Source organism: Scyliorhinus canicula, chromosome 8, assembly GCF_902713615.1.
Source record: "Scyliorhinus canicula chromosome 8, sScyCan1.1, whole genome shotgun sequence".
NCBI lineage: Eukaryota > Metazoa > Chordata > Chondrichthyes > Carcharhiniformes > Scyliorhinidae > Scyliorhinus > Scyliorhinus canicula.
The window spans coordinates 47,330,046-47,349,852 of NC_052153.1; the positions used below are offsets into that span (position 1 = coordinate 47,330,046).

Consider the following 19,807-nt stretch of genomic DNA (forward strand, 5'->3'; position numbering starts at 1 on the left):
TGATCACCCTACTTAAGTCAACGTATCCACCATATACCAGTAAGTAACCCAACAGCCCTCCCCATTAACCTTAAAAAAAAATAATTAAAAATTTAAAAAAACAAATTAAAAAATTAAAAAAATTTTTTTTTTTATAATGACTTGGTGGGCCGCATAAAGACCTTTGGCGGGCCGCATGTGGCCCACGGGCCGTAGTTTGCCCACCCCTGGACTAAGGTTTAGGAGCGCATATCTCGTTGTGTGCGTTGACTGGGCACTTGCTTGTTGGTTCAGCTGCTAGGCAGGTCTCTGTCAAGGGTTGTTTTGAGCTGTTGAGAGACCCTGCCAAGAAGGATGAGTTGAACTTGGGGCCTCTAATTTATAGGCCCCAGGGGCTTTGCGCCCTTTTGGGTGGACCCCGTACCTGACTCCAATCGATTGGATCACGTACCAATCGATCGGTTTGAATTCCCCAATACTGGGGCTGTTTCCTGATCTCTGGGCGGTCTTTGGGTGCTCGTTAGCTTCTTTTGTCTTGGACTCCTGCTGTGCCGAAGAGTCTGGCTTTACCTTGGTCTCCTTAATTGTATCTATTGTGCCCTGGAATTGCTCATTAATATGTATGGCTGCTGGTTTCAGTGCTGTCTGCTTTCTGCAGACCGAATACACACAAGTTGCCATCACAAAGGAGAAAGTGCTAGAGAAACTAAAAGGTCTGAAAATTGATAAATCTCCGGGCCCAGATGGGCTACATCCTAGAGTTCTAAAGGAGATAGCTGAAGAAATAGTGGAGGCGTTAGTTATGATCTTTCAAAAGTCACTGGAATCAGGGAAAGTCCCAGAGGATTGGAAAATCGCTGTTGTAACCCCCCTGTTCAAGAAGGGAACAAGAAAAAAGATGGAAAATTATAGGCCAATTAGCCTAACCTCGGTTGTTGGCAAAATTCTAGAATCCATCGTTAAGGATGAGATTTCTAAATTCTTGGAAGTGCAGGGTCGGATTACGACAAGTCAGCATGGATTTAGTAAGGGGAGGTCGTGCCTGACAAACCTGTTAGAGTTCTTTGAAGAGATAACAAATAGGTTAGACCAAGGAGAGCCAATGGATGCTATCTATCTTGACTTCCAAAAGGCCTTTGACAAGGTGCCTCACGGGAGACTGCTGAGTAAAATAAGGGCCCATGGTATTCGAGGCAAGGTACTAACATGGATTGACGATTGGCTGTCAGACAGAAGGCAGAGAGTTGGGATCAAAGGTTCTTTTTCGGAATGGCAACCAGTGACAAGTGGTGTCCCGCAGGGTTCAGTGTTGGGGCCACAGCTGTTCTCTTTATATATTAACGATCTAGATGACGGGACTGGGGGCATTCTGGCCAAGTTTGCCGATGATACAAAGATAGGTGGAGGGGCAGGTAGTATTGAGGAGGTGGGGAGGCTGCAGAAAGATTTAGACAGTTTAGGAGAATGGTCCAAGAAGTGGCTGATGAAATTCAACGTGGGCAAGTGCGAGGTCTTGCACTTTGGAAAAAAGAATAGAGACATGGACTATTTTCTAAACGGTGACAAAATTCATAATGCTAAAGTGCAAAGGGACTTGGGAGTCCTAGTCCAGGATTCTCTAAAGGTAAACTTGTAGGTTGAGTCCGTAATTAAGAAAGCAAATGTAATGTTGTCATTTATCTCAAGAGGCTTGGAATATAAAAGCAGGGATGTACTTCTGAGGCTTTATAAAGCACTAGTTAGGCCCCATTTAGAATACTGTGAGCAATTTTGGGCCCCACACCTCAGGAAGGACATACTGGCACTGGAGCGGGTCCAGCGGAGATTCACACGGATGATCCCAGGAATGGTAGGCCTAACATACGATGAACGTCTGAGGATCGTGGGATTATAGTCATTGGAGTTTAGGAGGTTGAGGGGAGATCTAATAGAAACTTGCAAGATAATGAATGGCTTGGATAGGATGGACGTAGGGAAGTTGTTTCCATTAGCAGGGGAGACTAGGACGCGGGGGCACAGCCTTAGAATAAAAGGGAGTCACTTTAGAACAGAGATGAGGAGAAATTTCTTCAGCCAGAGAGTGGTAGGTCTGTGGAATTCATTGCCACAGAGAGCGGTGGAGGCCGGGACGTTGAGTGTCTTTAAGACAGAAATTGATAAATTCTTGATTTCTCGAGGAATTAAGGGCTATGGGGAGAGAGCGGGTAAATGGAGTTGAAATCAACCATGATTGAATGGTGGAGTGGACTCGATGGGCCGAATGGCCTTACTTCCGCTCCTATGTCTTATGGTCTTAAGAACTCTGCAAACTGCTTGTTTTCTGATACTGTCCGTTTTTCCCTGCGTTCTTTGCGAATCTCCATTTTAACTCGGGAAGTGGCCAACCCAGGTGGCTACACTGTGGAATGAATTAACTTGTCTGAAGACTGGTATCCATCATGATGGGGACATCAGGAAGAGGCCAAGATGGATCATCCACTTTCAATTCTGGCTGGAGATGGTTGAAGATGTTCAACTTTGTCTTTTAAAACTGGCGTGCTGTGCTCTCCCATTGATAAGGATAACTATGTTCTTGGAACTGCTGTCTCCTCTTAGGTGTTTAATTGACCACAACTACTCATGACTGGATTTAGAGAACTACAGAGCTTTGATCTGATCCATTGGTTATGGGATTGCTTAGCTCTGTTTATTGCATGCTGTTGTGCATGAAGTCCAGTATTGTAGCTTCACCGGGTTTGCACCTCAATTTTAGCATGCTTGGTGCTGCCCCTGCGTACTGTCCTAGTTGGTCCCTTGGCTCAACCATAATGATAGTGAGAATTTTCTGGGCCATAAGATTACAGATTGTGATTCAGTATCATTTTGCTGCTGCTGATGGATCACAGTGGCTCAGGAATGCCTAGTTTCAAGCTGCCAGACATGTTCTGAATCTGTTCCAGTTAATACCGTGGTAGTGCCGCACAATACAATGGAGGACATTGAGTGTGAAGATAGGACTTCATCTCCACAAACACGATGCGGTAATCGGGTTTGGAGTCACTTGAAGACCAGGCTTGCTGAGGACAGCAGATTCCATTCCCTGAAGGACATGATGAACCAGATTGTTTTTTTTTTTCAACAACACGCCAGTACTTTGATAATTTTCCTACTGAGACTAGCACTTTATTCCAGATTTATTAATGCATTGAATTTAAATTCAACAGCTGCAATGACGGAGTTTGAACTGGTATCTCTGGAGTATTAATCTAGGCTCCTGCATTACTAATCAAGTAACACTACTTCTCTGCTATCGTTCTAATGATGCTGATCCCCACCAACAAATTAATTTGTATTTCATGGTAAAGTCGTGTAAACTTTGAGGAAAACAAAAGAACCTTGTGATGTCTCAGCATGATGTGCTGCTCAGTGATATTTTGTACGCTTCAATTGTAAATTACTGTACAGAGGTGGCTGTAATTTTAAATGTCATCGACTGTATTTCTTTTATTCTCAGCTCGAACTGTGGTACTGTACATGTATGGTGCATATTTAAATATCGCTGAGAAAGCGACATGTTGACGCTTTTCATCTTGCGCTCATCAGGACATTTGCAAGAATACCAGATATAAAGGGAACAACAATTTATACTCGTGAGAAGAGAGTGTTGATTGTTTGGCAAGTGGACTCTGGTACATATATTGGCATGGAAAATTCACCAGTTAACTAATGACTGTTTGTTTAAATTCAAACCAAGCAGATTCACTGGTCAAAGCATTGCCCTGGGGAATGAACTAACCAGCTTATGTTTGCAAAATTCAAAGTGTGATGTCCAAATTAGATGTGATTCTATAATTGGACAATATTTTCTGAACAAACAATCCTGAATGTTCTAAGAGTCACGCTGATATCTGGAATGAGGGAGTGGTCTTTTCAGAAAATGTTGGGACAGGTTAGGCCTGTATCCGCTGGAGTTTAGAAAAGTAAGAAGCTATTTGATTGCTACATACAAGGTCCTGCGGGGTCTTGACCGGGTGGATGTGGCAAGATGTTTCCTCTTGTAGGAGAATCTAGAACTAGGAGTTGCTGTTTAAAAAGTAAGGGGTTGCCCATTTAAGACAGATGAAGAGAAATCTTTTTTTTTAAAGGGTTGTGAATCTTTGGAACTCTTCCTCAAAAGGCAATGGAAGCATAGACTTGGAATATTTGTAAGGCAGCAGTAAATAGATTCTTGATGAGCAAGAGGGTGAAAGGTTATCAGAGATGGGTGAGAATGTGAGTTGAGGTTGCAATCAGATCAACCATAATCTCTTTGAATAGCAGAACAGACTTGAAGGGCCGAGTGATCAACCCCAATGTTAAGATTATCAGTTGTGGCCATGAGCACTTGCATGTGCTAGGAGCAATATATATTAATACAGAGTTCTATTTGCAGACAGAGCATGTATGCAAACAAAATAGGAGACAGCCGTTCTCTGGCTCATTGTTGTTCCCTTTACATTTGGTATTCTTGCGATGTCCTCATGAGTACAAGTGGAAAAGCTTTTACATGTCTTTTTTTTTCATGTTCTCTGCTACAAAGTACAAACTTGTACATTGTTTTTTTACGGGCAGCAAATTTTTGAAGAAACCTGACTGGCTTTAGAAGTGATTCCTGTGGGAACCTATGATTGACTTAGTCACGATTGTCAGGAATGCAGTCACAACTTTACTAATTTCACTAGAATATTGAAAACATTAGGTGTCAAGTTTAGCAGCTTTTTCCTGGTCCTAGTTCAGAATGGAGCATGTGGGAACCTGAAATAGGGCCATACTTCATACAGTGAGAAGGTTAATCAAATCTCATAGAAATTGGAATAATATTTCAGTCTCATTTATAATGTTGCAAAATTTTGTGTGTAACCTCATGGAACCTTTCCAATTGTTGCTTAAGTGGACAGATGAGTTTAACAGCGTTAGAAATCACCGTGACCAGTTGCTATCTGAGATCGAACAATTGAGGGAGGAACTGAAAACTCATGTGTCCAAGATGCAGGAAATGGAACTCTTGCAGAGAGTATCTAGTGATCAACTGGAGAAAGAGAAAATATCTTTATTGATGGAGAAAGATCAGCTGAAATTGCAAATGGAAAAAACCCAGAAAGTTCTCTGTGAAAAGGCTGACATGGTGAGTATTGGCGTTTTGAACTCTTGGGTACTTTAAATTCTGTAGAAGTTTAAATTTGAAAATGTTCTTAAATTTAATTTGCTGTAACCCACAAACAGTTTGTTTTGAGATGAGGGTGATTACTGTAGTGCTGGAAATGAAACCATTATTACTTTTACAAAAATATTAATTTGCTTCTTTGCTTACCCAATTCTTCTATTTATTGTTTTCCCCCTCTATATTCGGACAATATGTACTCGTCATTGTATTACTGCAAGTGGTCTGATCGCTCTTAATCACCATTTGGGAATTTACAGCAGATGCACCAAATACAATCGGCAGCACAGTGGTTAGCACTGTTGCTTCATAGCGCCAGGGACCTGGGTTTGATTCCAGGCTTGAGCCACTGTCTATGCGGAGTCTATACATTCTCCGTGTTTGTGTGTGTTTCCTCCCACGAGTCCCGAAAGACGTGCTTGTTGGGTGAATTGGACATTCTGAATTCTCCCTCAGTGTACCCTAACTGGTGCCATATTGTGAGACTAGGGGATTTTCACCGTAACTTCATTGCTTACTTTGACACTAATAAAGAATATTATTAAAACTATTTCTGAAATCCTTAGGTGTAAGACCATAAGTATTGGAGCAGAATTAGGCCATTCGGCCCATTGAGTCTGCTCCACCATTCAATCATGACTGATATGTTTCTCATCCCCATTCTCCTGCCTTCTCCCCTGATCCCCTTATTAATCAAGGTATATATGCAAAAGATTTTCTTTAATCAGGTTTTTATTCTTGAATAATTATCAGCAGCTTAAGATGGAGGAAAGAAAGAACAAAGAACTTAAAGAATCTGTCACAGCCTTAGAGGAACAAATTATTACTTTGAATGAAGAGAGAGCTCAAATTGTATCCACTAATTCAGAAACTGATCCTATTGAAGCTGAAATTAATAAGCTTTGTAATCAGCTGCAGGAGAAAGATCTACTGTTGCAGGTATGTTTTATACAGTATTATTCTACCAGCAATTTCAATTGTAACTCATGTTATTGATGTGTTGAAGATTAACGAAGTGAGGAAGGAAGTTAGATTATTTAGAATCCTATCTGGTGGAATCAAGATAATTGCCAGCTTTTCTTTTGTTTAGACACTTTCTGGAAGATTTGATGCAATTTATCCTAGAGACTGTCTTGTTATTGCAAATCTTGAAGAAATAGATTTCCTCTTTGTCATCCATCAACATCACCAAATTGGTTCATATAAAAAGCAAGAAGCGTTCCCCATTGAGTTCAAATCAATATCCAGCATGTTAACTAAGTGTCTCCCTTCACAACAGTCTCTTCGAGATCTCTTCCAAATGTGGAGGCTGAAGGTGCTATGTGTTACATGCCATAGAAGGGTATTATATAGTCATGAAATGGCCGACCAAGCCATTCAAATCCAGGAAGATTTAAGATGGGCAACTAATGCTGGCATTGCCAGCAATGTTCACATCACAATGTCCACAAAACCAGATAAGGTTCCCCATGGTAGGCTGATGGAGAAAGTGAAGTCTCATGGGGTCCAGGGTGTACTAGCTAGCTGGATAAAGAACTGGCTGGGCAACAGGAAACAGAGTAGTAATGGAAGGGAGTTTCTCAAAATGGAGAACTGTGACCAGTAATGTTCCACAGGGATCCGTGATGGGACCACTGTTGTTTGTGAAATGATCTGGAGGAGGGTATAGGTGGTCTGATTAGCAAGTTTGCAGATGACACTAAGATCGGTGGAGTAGCAGATGGTGAAGGGGACTGTCAGAGAATACAGCAGAATGTAGATAGATTGGAGAGCTGGGCAGAGAAATGGCAGATGGAGTTAAATCCGGGCAAATGCGAGGTGATGCATTTTGGAAGATCCAATTTAAGAGCGAACTATACAGTAAATGAAAAAGCCCTGGGGAAAATTGATGTACAGAGAGATCTGGGTGTTCAGGTCCATTGTACCCTGAAGGTGGCTGCGCAGGTCGATAGAATGGTTAAGAAGGCATACGGCATGCTTTCATTCATCGGAAGGGGTATTGAGTGCAAGAGTTGGCAGGTCATGTTAAAGTTGTATAAGACTTTGGTTCAGCCACATTTGGAATACTGCGTACAGTTCTGGTCGCCACATTACCAAAAGGATGTGGATGCTTTGGAGAAGGTGCAGAGGAGGTTCACCAAGATGTTGCCTGGTATGGAGGGCGCTAGCTATGAAGAGAGGTTGAGTAGATTAGGATTATTTTCATTTGAAAGACGGAGGTTGAGGGGGGACCTGATTGAGGTCTACAAAATCATGGGGGGTATAGACTGGGTGGATAGCACAAAGCTTTTTCCCAGTGGGGGACTCGATTACTAGGGGTCACGAGTTCAAGGTGAGAGGGGAAAAGTTTAAGGGAGATATGCGTGGAAAGTTCTTTGCACAGAGGTTGGAATGCATTGCCAGCGGAGGTGGTAGAGGTGGGCACGATAGTGTCATTTAAGATGTATCTAGACAGATACATGAATGGGCAGGGAGCAGAGGGATACAGATTCTTAGAAAATAGGCGACAGTTTTAGATAGAGGATCTGGATCGGCGCAGACTTGGAGGGCCGAAGGGCCTGTTCCTGTGCTGTAATTTTTCTTTGTTCTATCCCATGAAAGAATAAAGTTCAAAGCAGTAGTACTTTGTTACAGCATCTAGTGTACTCCATGATTTCAGTTACGGTACAGTATGTTCCAATTACAACATTCTCAACCTTTCAAAATATGATCTATTAACACCGTTTAAATATCAGCGGAAAAATAAAGCTTGCAAATGCATGTTTATATATCCTAATTTCTATAAAACCTTTCTCCATGTGTTTCTTTTCCCATTAGCCCACAATGCACTTGCAAATGCAGTGTTGTCCTGTGTAAGATTTTCAATATGCTTGTTTTGCTAAAGATCTCCCCTTGTTATCACTAATAGGACAGGCCAAGTCAGCAAATTTGTTTTCTTGTACTGGGATACTGCAGAACTAAGACAGTGGTATTAAATTGCAGCAAAACCTCTCTTTATTTGGCATATTAAAATTTTTTGAGCATCATGGAAAATGGCAGTTTGATGGTTCCCAGTTTTAAAAAAAATAGTCAATAAAGAACTAAACCTGGAGCGTACCAATTTTAATCCAACATGTTAAGATGGGCAATTTCCATTAGGGTGCTAAAATGAACAATTGGCTGAATATGTTTACTGCCTCTGATTGCTATTTAGTGATCCTTGATGTATAGGGAGCAAAGGCAGTCATTATGATGGGTCCGACTCAGCTGCCACATTCCTGTCCATCGGTGAATAGCTTGAGTACACCCAGTCTGAGATTATATATGAAGCATGGCCATTTGGACAAAGTCCTCCATCGACTTTGGTAGCCAAATTAGCATCAGAATAGAGGAAAAAAACCAGAGGGCAAATATTTTTTTCTTGTATTAATGTTGGATTAGATTGTTAATCTTTCAGAAGTAGATAGCCTTTGCTTGGAAATTTACTGCCTCTTTAAGGCCAGCACAAGCTTTGAAAATATGTCCTGTTTTGAATTGTCGCTTCCAGAATTGAATTGCAGACTCTTACATAAATTTAAACTTGTCTCAACAGTGACTAAACAAAATTACACAAACCTAGTAAATAGTTAAGTAAAGTAATGCTCCAGAATTGCAGTGTCACATATCAACATTCTATGTGCTGCAGCTGAAGTTTGTCCTTGCTATGCGATGACTGCTGACTACTAGCAGTATTGGAGTTGGTGCGTAATTTATATTTTGTGCCAATTAGGGAAATTACTTATTTACCTGGCTAATTTTTGATTCATTACCCCTCATTTTGACTGCATGTATTTATTATTCAGAACGCAATTCAGAGTTTATTTCAATTGAAAGATGAATACCTGATCAACCTTTCTAAAACTGACCAAGAGTTGTTAATAGAGGCGGAAGCATGGAAAGAACTACTGATCAGATTTTGTTCTGAAGTGCCTGAAGGATCAGCTGAATCAACAGGCATTGGGAAGCTACAGAAAGAGAATCAGCAACTATATGAAAATCTTGTTTTGTGGAGAAGTGACTATAAGGTACAACATGCATTAGAATTTGTAATGACAATACTTTTCTTAGTAAATTTATAAATGGCATAGTGGTTAGCACTGCTACATCAACGCCAGGGATCCGGGTTCAATTCCAGCCTTGGGTGACTGGAGTTTATACTTTCTCCCCTTGTCTGTGTGGGTTTCCTCCAGTTTCCTCCCACAGTCCAAAGATTGCAGGTACATCGCCCCTTAGTGTCCAGGGATGTACAGGTTAGATTACAGGGATAGTGGGGGGAGTGGGCCTGGATAGGATGCTCTTTCAGAGGGTCGGTGCAGACCTGATGAGCTGAATGGCTCCTTCTGCACTGTAGGAATTCTGTGATCTACTGTCTGCATTATGGTCTAAATTTGAAAATAACACTGCGGATGGAAGACTGAAGCACTCAGCAGATTATGTAGCATAATGTCGAGAGAGGTAGGGCGGGTTTATATTTCAAGTTTTATCAACTTTTGTCAGAGTTTGTGTTTCTGGATCTGTAATGTGAACGCTACCTTCCTCTCCCACAGATGCTGAGTGTTTCCGGTAAATTTCTATTGCGATCTAAATTTTATTTTTTTTGTAATCTAGTTGAAAGTGATTTCCTTTTATACATTTTTAACTTTAGTTGTTTCTGAATTTAAATGTGGTGAAACTTCATTGGCATTTGCTGCCGCAGTGGTTGTTCAAATAAAGATGAACTGGTAAAGGGTAATCCCATAGATTAAAATATATTGTGAAGAATTTTTAAATTGATCCGTCTGTATTAAGTTGGGTAAATGTTTGGACTCTGCATAGCTGATAAAGTATCATTTGTGACATTCAAGTTGAACAGCAGAGTAGTTAATTTGTTAGAAAGAATTTTGCAAAGTCTTCATATTTTACAACAATGTTCCATGTAGAATTTACTTCAATAATAATGGAGATCCTATCAAATATAATGAGGGGCTGGTATTATGTTCCTTCTATTGTTTAAAATATCCCTTGCATACAGTTATCCTGCTGTCTCTGCCCTTTGCTTTAATCCAACTTCTTATCATTAATATTGCAGAGTGGTTTCAGAGATCACCTGCAACAAAAAAACTGCATTTGAATTAAGATTTGCACAGTACCGTTGCTCTAAAGTCACAATGGCTTGGGCAGTTGGCAACCTAGCAGTTGGTTGCTTGTTTGGGTGACCTGACCACTTGTCTATTTGCAGCAAGGTGAAGTTTATTATCCTACCTTCAATCCATATATAATTGCCGTAGAAAACAATTCTGTGGTATGAAATGTATTCATTGGTGTTAGCAGATTTTTAAAGTTGTATTGTAGCTTAATCAAAAGCTTAATCAAAATGGAAAGCTTGAAAAAAGCAAGAAATAAAAGGGTCTAATCTGACTTATTCTAAGGCGCAAAAGTATTTCAGTAGTTGAATGCTAGGTTTTGGCTCCATCCTGTTGATTTTCACGGGTATGCCTTTTTTCATGTTTATGCGACAGAGAACGCTGAACGCTGTACCTCGTCGTGAGGCGCAGTTTCAAGAGCGTAATCGTGCATGTGACGAAAAACTAGCCGAAGAGAAAAAGAGGAGCGAAGAATTGCGCTTGCAGTTGCAGATTCTGAAGAAGCAAGTATCAGATCCAGCTGAACTGGAATTGATATCAGAAGCGAAGAAGGCTGAAATAAGAAGAATTTCAACTTTAATTGCAAATAAAGAACACCACTTGCAGGTTTGTATTGTTTCCTTCCGAATAGTTAATGATCAGGGGGCAAGAACATTGTAATCCCAAGATCCCAATTCCAGCTTTGACTATTTAACTGAATTTTACTCAAAAATGATTCATGTGGCTGCAAACCTGACCCTATAATGGTATGTTGCTTCCCAGAATATTCTTGAGGTGGGAAGTGGGGGGGGAGAGAGAACGAATGTGAATCATATGGAAGAATGGTTCATAATAAAGATCTAGGTGGAAAGCAGTTGAGGTTCTGCAGGGAGACTTCGGGAGGTGGATAAGAAAAGCTAGGAAAGTAGGATCTCAACGGTGGTCATTTCCAGATTACTGTTACTTATTGGTCAGTATAGAAATAGGAGGGGAGTGCAGATGAATCCATGGCTGAAGAAATGGTTTGCAGACCGGATAGAAGGGGGAATAAAAAGTTAGGGTGGCAGTATTGGTTGGGGAAATAATCACCGCTTTGATGAGGTAAGATAGCCCAGAAGCATTATCAATTGAGACCTAAAAAGAAAATGTTGGAAAATCTCAACAGGTCTGGCAGCATCTGTAGGGAGAGAGAAAGCCAACGTTTCAAGTCCAGATGACCCTTTGTCAAAGCTGACAGAGAAAGTGGGAAATATTTATACTGTGGAGTGAGAATGAAAGATGAGTCATAGCCACAGAAACCCAGGGAAACCGGGTGCTAATGGCCACAGAAACCAAGGGGAAAGAGAGGTAATGGCAGTCCCCAGCGAGAACAAAAGATGTGAAACGCCAAACAGCAGCGAAACTGACATCAGGGGGGTAAACTCTGACAAATGTAGATGTCGGGGGAGAGGAAGGGGGAAGCAAAGTGGAGAAAGGGTAAGGATAAGATGGGGGGGGGGGGTTCATCTATATTAAGAAAAAAAATGGTAAAAGACAGTTAAAATGAAATAGGATGAAAACAAATGGGTCGAGGTGGCGTGGAGCTAATCATCTGAAGTTGTTGAATTTGATGTTGAGACTGGAAGGCTGTAGCGTGCCTAACCGGAACATGAGATGTTCCTCTAGTTTCCGTTGAGCTTCACTGGAACATTGCAGCAGGCCAAGGACTGACATGTGGAGTGGACATGGGAGCAGGGTGTTTTGTTAAAATGGCAAGCAACGGGAAGGTCAGAATGTGCACAGACCGGAGATGCTCAGCAAAGCGATCACCCAGTCTGCGTTTGGTCTCTCCAATATAGAGGAGTCCACATTAGGAGCGAATGCAGTAGACCAAATTGGCAGAGCTGCAAATGAAACGCCTGGAATTGAATGTTTTGTACCTGGGATGTTAAGCATGGAAGAGGCAAAGGGGCAGGTGTTACACCTTCTGCGATTGCATGGGAAGGTGCCATGGGTGATGGGAGAGGTACTGGATATGTTGGAGGAGTGGACTAGATTATCTCGGAGGGAATGGTCTGCGGAATGCTGACAGAGGGAGTGAAGGGAAGATGTGTTTGGTGGTGGCATCACGCTGGAGTTGGTGAAAATGGCAGAGGATTTATGCTTTGCATATGGAGGCTGGTGGGATGAAATGTGAGAATGAGGGGGACTCTATCCTTGTTCTGGGAGGGAGGGGAGGGGAGGGGGCGAGGGTAATGGCGCGGGAAAAGAACCACACATTGTTGAGGGCCCTGTCAACAACTGTAGCTGGGAAATCACGGTTGAGGAAGAAGGAACACATTTTCTAAGCACCATTTTAGAAAGTGGCACCATCGGAACAAATGCAACGGAAGCGAAGGAGTTGAGAGAAAGGCATGGACTCCTTACAGGGTGCGAAGAGCTGTAGTCCAGATAGCTGTGGGAGTTGATGCGATTGTCGTGGATATTAGTAGATAGTCTATTGCCGGAGATGGAGACAGAAAGATCAAGGACGGGAAAGGAAGTGTCTGAGATGGACCAGATGAGTGATGGAGGGGTGGAAACTGGAAGTGAAGTTGATTAATCTTTCCAGGTCTAGACGAGAGCATGAAGCGCCAAAATATTCATCAATGTATTGGTCAATGAGTTGTGGGAGGGGACCTGGAACAAGGAATGTTCCACATACCTCATAAAAAGGCAAGCGGAGCTAGGACCCATGGCTACACCTTTGATTTGGAGAAAATGGGATGAGTTAAAGGGGAAGTTGTTGAGAGATGGAACAAGTTCAGCTAGGTGGAGGAGAGTGGGGGTGGATGGGAATTGTCTGGGCCTTTTTTCAGGAAAGAAATGCAGAGCTCTCAGACCATCCTGGTATGGGATGGAGGTGCAGAAAGATTGTGCATCCATGGTGAATAGAATGCGGTTAGGGCCTGCGAACTGAAAGCTGTCAATATGACGCAGTGCATCAGAGAAATCCCGTATGTAGGTGAGGTGGGAATGGACCAGAGGAGTGAGGATGGAGTCGAGATAAGAGGAAATAAGTTTGGTGGGGCAAGAGCATGCTGACACAATGGGCCTGCCGGGACAGTCCTTTTTGTGGATTTTGGGAAGTGGGTAAAAGCAGGCTGTCTGGGGATGGGAGACTGAGGTTGGAAGGCATCCGGAGGAAATTAGGTCGCTAACGGTGTTGAAGATAATGGCTTGATGTTCAGTGGTCTGGTTACTACAGGAGAATAAATTCATTGATTTATTAATTACATCCGGCCAATGGTCTGGTCATGGTCCAGGGGGAGGTAAGATGAAGTATCTGAGAGTTGGCGCTCGGCCTCTGCGAGGTCAAGGTCAGTGTGCCAGACGGCAGCAGCACCCACTTTGTTGGCAGGTTTGATGACAGTCGGGATCGACCTGACTGAGTGAAGAGCAGAAAGTTCGGAAGGAGAGAGGTTGGAATGGGTGAGGGGGGCAGAAAAATTAGTGGTAGTGACAGTAATTCCTTTAGATTCAGCATTCATTACCTCCATGAGGACAAAGGTGGATCAAGAGTAAAAGCTGGGGAAGGCAAATTTTATTAAGCTGAGAAATGTAATTTTGAAATGAATACATATAGAACAAGAGGTTAACTATGGAAAGAGCAAGCTTTTGACAAGAATGGTCAAGAGAAAAAGCCATGGGATCCAAGGGAAACTGGCAAGTTTGAGCCAAAATTGGCTCTGGCAGAAGCAACGGATAATAGAATTTTGATAATAGGAAGACTATTTCCAATGGGCACGTCTACAGATCCCTGAAGGAGTGGATCACGCAGCAAAGACGGAATATTGGGATACTTTTGGTTATTGGCCGAGGCATAGAAAATAAAATTGCAGACGTTGTGCTCAAACAGCATAAAACACCATTTAGCTACTTAAACAGTGTGAAAGCTAAAGTTGCCATAGTCCCAAATGGCCATAGGCTGCTTTCCCCTTTGAGGGGGAAAACTAACTGGTGGTGGTTTAACCTGAGCATCACCACACTTCCGGCAAGGTTGAGAAGGTGGACCTTCATGAATAACCTCAACTGGTACGGGAATTGAACGCAAGCTGCTGGCCTTGTTCTGCATCACAAACCAGCTGTCTAGCCAAAGGAATACCCCACCAATACCCCCACACCCACCCTATCCCTGGAACTCCACCTAACCTTTTCGACGCTAAGGGACAATTTAGCAAAGCCAATCCACCTAACCGGCACATCTTTGGACTGTGTGGAGGAAACCGGAGCACCCAGAGAAAACCCACACAGACACTGGGAGAACGTACAAACTCCACAGTCACCCAGGTTTGAATTAAACTCATGTCCCTGGCGCTGTGAGGCAGCAGAGATTACCACTGTGCCACCGCCACTTAATCATTTACCTTGCAGATAATTAGCTGTCTCAGTGGGTACTTCTGCTAATTCATTCCATTCTTTAATTATGCTTTGTGAAACAAATTCTTCCAACTTTCCGCATTCATTTTAATAATTGACTTGAAGTCCTCTTATGATTTGTCAGCTAGTGGAAGCATGTTTTCACTGATTTGTTTTTAGAATCTTTTCAAAATTAAAAATTTTTGTTCCTCCTTTGTTCCAATACAAAAGTGTCAGCATATTTCAAACCAGCTTTCATCTAATTCCTGGGAACATAGCAATACATCCTTGCTATACTCTTTCCATGCTTGCAGTACTCGAAGGAATGCCTGGCTTTGCATGTGGTATTCTAACTGACCTCAGCAATGTCATCTACGTATTCCACATCGTTTCCTGACTTCTAATTTGTCATTTTAATTTTGGCCCTTTCCAGCAACACTTCTGTGTTTAATCTTCGTATCCCCTAGATCTCTTTGCTTCTCCACTCCTGAATGTCTGACTTAATATCCCTGCTATATTTCCATTCAAGATTTTCTAAAGTAATACTACCCTGCATTGAACTGTCAACCACCTATCTGGGTCAAATGTGAGTCTGATTTCTGAAATTTGATCCTTCGGTTTTCATCTCCCTAATTTGATATCTGCAAGAAGCTATCTTTTCGTGCTTATGTCCATATTTGTGCAAATTGAAAAATAAAATGCCCATTTCAGATTTTTTTAAAAAATGTTTGAAAATAACTTTTGAGTTTGCAACAACTGTAAAGGAATGGATTTAAATGTTCTTGAATAATATACACTGGTCATGACCGAGTGACCTGAAATCAGTGCCAGCAGGAAGGAAGTTAGGACAGCAGCTCTGTGGCCAGACGAAAGGAGAACTAGGAGCTGGAGAGTTGGACAGTGAAGGCAATCGGTACACACATGCCGAGAAAGAAGAAGGAACGCAGAATTTGTGTTGGTTTGCACCCAGTGGTGCTAACCATATCCAGGGACCACTGATTGAATATGCCTGCTGGTGAAAGCAGCCTGAGGGCTGAAACAATGGAATTGAAGGACATGTGGCATCACATTTGTGCAATTGGCTGTGTAAGATGCATCTTTATTGCATCAACCATTTAAACTGGAATTTACCTTTCATGTGTTGTATAATTTGCCTATTCATGTTTAAATTTGAGCTAGCTCTGATTCGTAGCAAAACTGACAAAAAATGAAATCCTGTTCATAATTGCTTTATTTGGGGGTTACATGGTTTGGTTATTTTTGGTTTCCATTTCCCCCACCGGGATCATAACAATGGGAGCTCCATTTTGGGATTGGTCCCAGAGGCTGGATCCTGGAGCTTTCCAGCATTTAAATAAACATAATGTCATATTTGCTTTTTGTATATTGTATTGGGGAATCAGCCTTTGTTGAAAGAGAGGACTCTGACTTAAGAGTTGAGAAAAGTCGATTTACAGACTACAGCAGAACAGGGTACTTGGAGGTTAATGCTTGATCAGGAGCTAGGAGAACGGAATCCTTTAAGAATTGGCTTGGCACCTGGGTTCCAGGAAGGCACAGCTGGCTCCGCTAGTGATCAAATACAACTGGTCAGAATTGACAAATAAATAGAATCATGCAAGATTAACTTGAAAAGAAATTCTCAACAGAGGAATGAGAAAGAAATAAAAACCTCAATGAAACGAGAGCGAACTTAAGTTGGTCTGGCAAAGTAGGCTAAAGAACTGCTCTTTATTTTGATTTGGTGAAGAATGTTCACTTCGTACCTAGAAAGAGTGGAGATGCACTTTATGTCCTATGAGAAAATTGTCACATCTAAATCAGCTGAAAAAAAACAGTGGCTATGCTCTTACAAAGCGTTATGGTGGGGAAGGCTTTGTGGGTGTACTTGTATCTTTCAACAGAGCATTCGTGATTACAAGGAAGCAAAATTGCTATATTCAACACTTAAAATTGGTGCTAGAGGTCTACAGCAAAAGAATGAAGTTAGAGAGTGGGCCAGGCTAGTGCAGAATTTGCCATGGAAAAGGCTATAGTGGCCTATATGGAACAGAATTTGTTTCCTTAGAGGGATGACGCTGGTGGAAACCCAGGTCTTTCCCAGGTTAATGAAGGTTCAGAGCACGGGTTTAGTTCAATATGACTGGCATGCTACTTGTCACAAGAAAGGCTATGGAACGGTTGAATGGCTCACCTGTGGCAGGAAAATTGATTACTATCCTTGGATATACAGGACCCAGTGCCAGATTGTAGGAGTATCCCAAAGATGTGCTGAGGAATCCTCCTCGGAATTTCACAAGTAAGGGTTTATGCAGGTATTGCCCAGAGCGCGCTACTGGGAACCCCCAAAAATGCGATTTTAAATCATAAACTGATTTAATGGTTCTGACAGGGTTACACCAATAGTTACTTAGAAAAAGTTAGAATTAAAACCTCCTATAACTTCTAGGTAACTATCGATTCCCGGCTGGGTCGCTGTCTGTGCGTTCTCCCGGTGTGTGCGTGGGTTTCCTCCTGGGTGCTCCGGTTTCCTGCCACGGTGCACGGATGTGCGGGTTGGGTGGATTGGCCATGCTAAATTGCCCTTTGTATACAAAAATGTTAAGTGGGAGTTACAGAGATGGAGCTCTAGTAGCTCTTTGTAAGGGCCAGTGCGCATTCGATGAGCCGAATGACCACCTGCACTGTAAATTCTGTGATTCTATATTGTAAAGCCACCAAGGTGTGACCCCCCCCACCAAACACACACACTCAAATCCTAGCCACTGGCCTTAGACACCTAACATCTTAGACACCTAACATCTGCCTAACCTGTGAAGGGAAGGACCTTTAACTTAAGATTTAACATTTCAAGTCTGCATGAACCTTTTTCAGAACTACAGATTTAAAAATGTGATATATAAGGGTGGCACTTTAGCAAAGTGGTTAATGCTTGTTTCACAGCACTGGGAACCCGGGTTCAATTCTCTCTTGAGTGACTGTGCAAAGTCTGCACGTTCTCCCACAAGTCACGAAAGACGTGCTTGTTAGGTGAATTGAACATTCTGAATTCTCCCTCTGTGTACCCGAACAGGCACTGTATGGCGACGAGAGAATTTTCACAACAACTTCATTGCAGTGTTAATGTCAGCCTACTTGTGACACTAATAAAGATTATTATTATTATTAGAGGGGCTGGAACAGTGATTAGTGGGAGCTGTGGGTGATTGCAACAAACAAGTGACAGGTGGCAACGTGGAGGAGGATTTTTGTATTGGAACAAAACAAAATGTTTAGAATATTAAAAGTAAATATGGAGGAGGAAAGTCACAGTCTAATGTTGAACTCAGCATTGAACTTCAAGGTTGTAACATGCCTAATTGGAAAATGAGGTGCTGCGCCTCCAGTTTGTGTTGGATTTTACTGGAGCATTGCAGCAGGCCAAGGACAGACATGAGAGCAAAATGCTGAGTTGAAATGGCGCACAACAAGAACAAAAACGATCACCTATTCTTCCCAATATAATGCATTGGGAGTAGTGGATACAGTTGACCAAATTGAAGGTGGCGGAAGTAAAATGTTGCTTCGCCTGAAAGAAGTGCTCCAATGAGTCTCCAATGATCTGATACCAGAAGATTTGGGCTATTATATGCAGCGTTTCAGTTTTGTTAATCACATCACAGTAACAATCAAGTAACTTCAGTGTGCATCTTTAAACTACAGAGGACATTCACTTTTATCTGCAACTTTTATTTAATAATGAGAAGTATTTTTTCCCTTGTTTTGAGAAGGTTTTTAAAACAAATTCACCATCCTGAAATTTTGAAAATTGAACCATTTTAAAGGACTCTGCAAGTTGATACTAGGATTAAAGCTAATCAATTCAGACACTAGTGAAAGTTGCAATAGTTCCAGAGGACCATGGGCTGCTCTTCTCTTTGAAGGAGAGATAGAGAGAGCTGCCTGGTGGTTAAACTTGAGGTTCACCACACCTCGTGTAAGGGGCAAGGGTGAGAAGGTGGTGCTGTCATAGATAGCCTCAACCAGTTACAGGAATTGAACCCACGGTGTTACACCATTAAAAGCCAGCTGTCCAGCTATTTGAGCTAACTGACGATCTTCCCCCCCCCCCCCCCCCCCCCCCCCCCCCGGACGCTAGTAGTTCAGCGCCAACAGAAGCTAATCTAACTATTTTGATAGTCTAAAGTTCATTGAATTTTTCATCCTTATTGAATGTTATTTTTCTCATTTAGAATGTCCAGCAGAATTTGTTGAAATTGAAGTCAAAATATCCAAACTTCTTGACCAGCTCACAGAATGGATTACTTTCCAGGGCAAAAGCCCGAAGGTGTCTTATGGAAAGAATTTCCAATCTGTCTGGCACAAATATTTTGAAGATAATTGAAGAAATTAAAAATGAAAATCAAACGCTAGATCGACAATGTCAGCTTCAAAGGAAAGCAGTTCAGGTATGTTTATTGCTACTTGAAATGTACGTTAATGTACTTGAAATTTCCATGTTGGAATCAGCCGTAATGTTTCCAATGATTCATTCCAGTCATTTCTGACCCTAATTTAAAATGCGACAAACTCTTATTATTGCCTTGATTCAAGTTCAACATTCCTTCGAGAAGACGGCATGTGTATCAGGTAGATACTACAATGACATGTGGATAAAAGAGAATTGTAATTACGTTCCAATTTCCATGCCCCAAAATATTAGTTGTGAATGCTGTCTAAAATGTACACTTGTATAGATATTTGATCTTCATCTTGCATCAAAGTTTACATGCACACATGTTGCGAGTTCAGTGCTGAATTTATGTCAAAATTGGAAGGAAAAAGCACCACAGCAACACTTAACAGAAATGTGCAACTAGTTTCAATTCTTCATTTGCTATCTACAGTGAATATGCTCTTGGGTTTAACCGCGGGCTTCTATACAGTGGCGAGTACCTTTGCTGTCCCACAGCTAGATAAATGAAATATCCAGCCTTGTGCTTCCGGAATGGTGAATAAAAGGCATTTGAGGCCAAGCCAATTTGTAAACACAAACCGTTATCCATGGGAACATCACCATCTGCAAGTTCCCCATCACCATCTTATTTGGAACGATATCACCATTTCTTCACCATCTCTGGCTCCAAATCCTGGAACTGCCTTTGTAACAGCA

General features: G+C 41.8%; 1 protein-coding gene across 7 annotated transcripts in view; it reads left to right on the forward strand.

The window, feature by feature from the left end:
• Positions 1-19,807, forward strand: part of cenpe (centromere protein E) — a 187,293-nt gene that overhangs the window by 150,926 nt on the left and 16,560 nt on the right. For 6 of the 7 annotated variants that reach the window (XM_038804475.1, XM_038804481.1, XM_038804479.1 and 3 more), the window contains 5 exons: positions 4,889-5,122; positions 5,912-6,097; positions 8,980-9,201; positions 10,675-10,905; positions 18,888-19,103. In XM_038804475.1, the coding sequence (XP_038660403.1) occupies positions 4,889-5,122; positions 5,912-6,097; positions 8,980-9,201; positions 10,675-10,905; positions 18,888-19,103 (1,089 nt within the window). The remainder of the gene's footprint in view (positions 1-4,888; positions 5,123-5,911; positions 6,098-8,979; positions 9,202-10,674; positions 10,906-18,887; positions 19,104-19,807) is intronic. The other variant, XM_038804476.1, reaches the window with a different exon arrangement.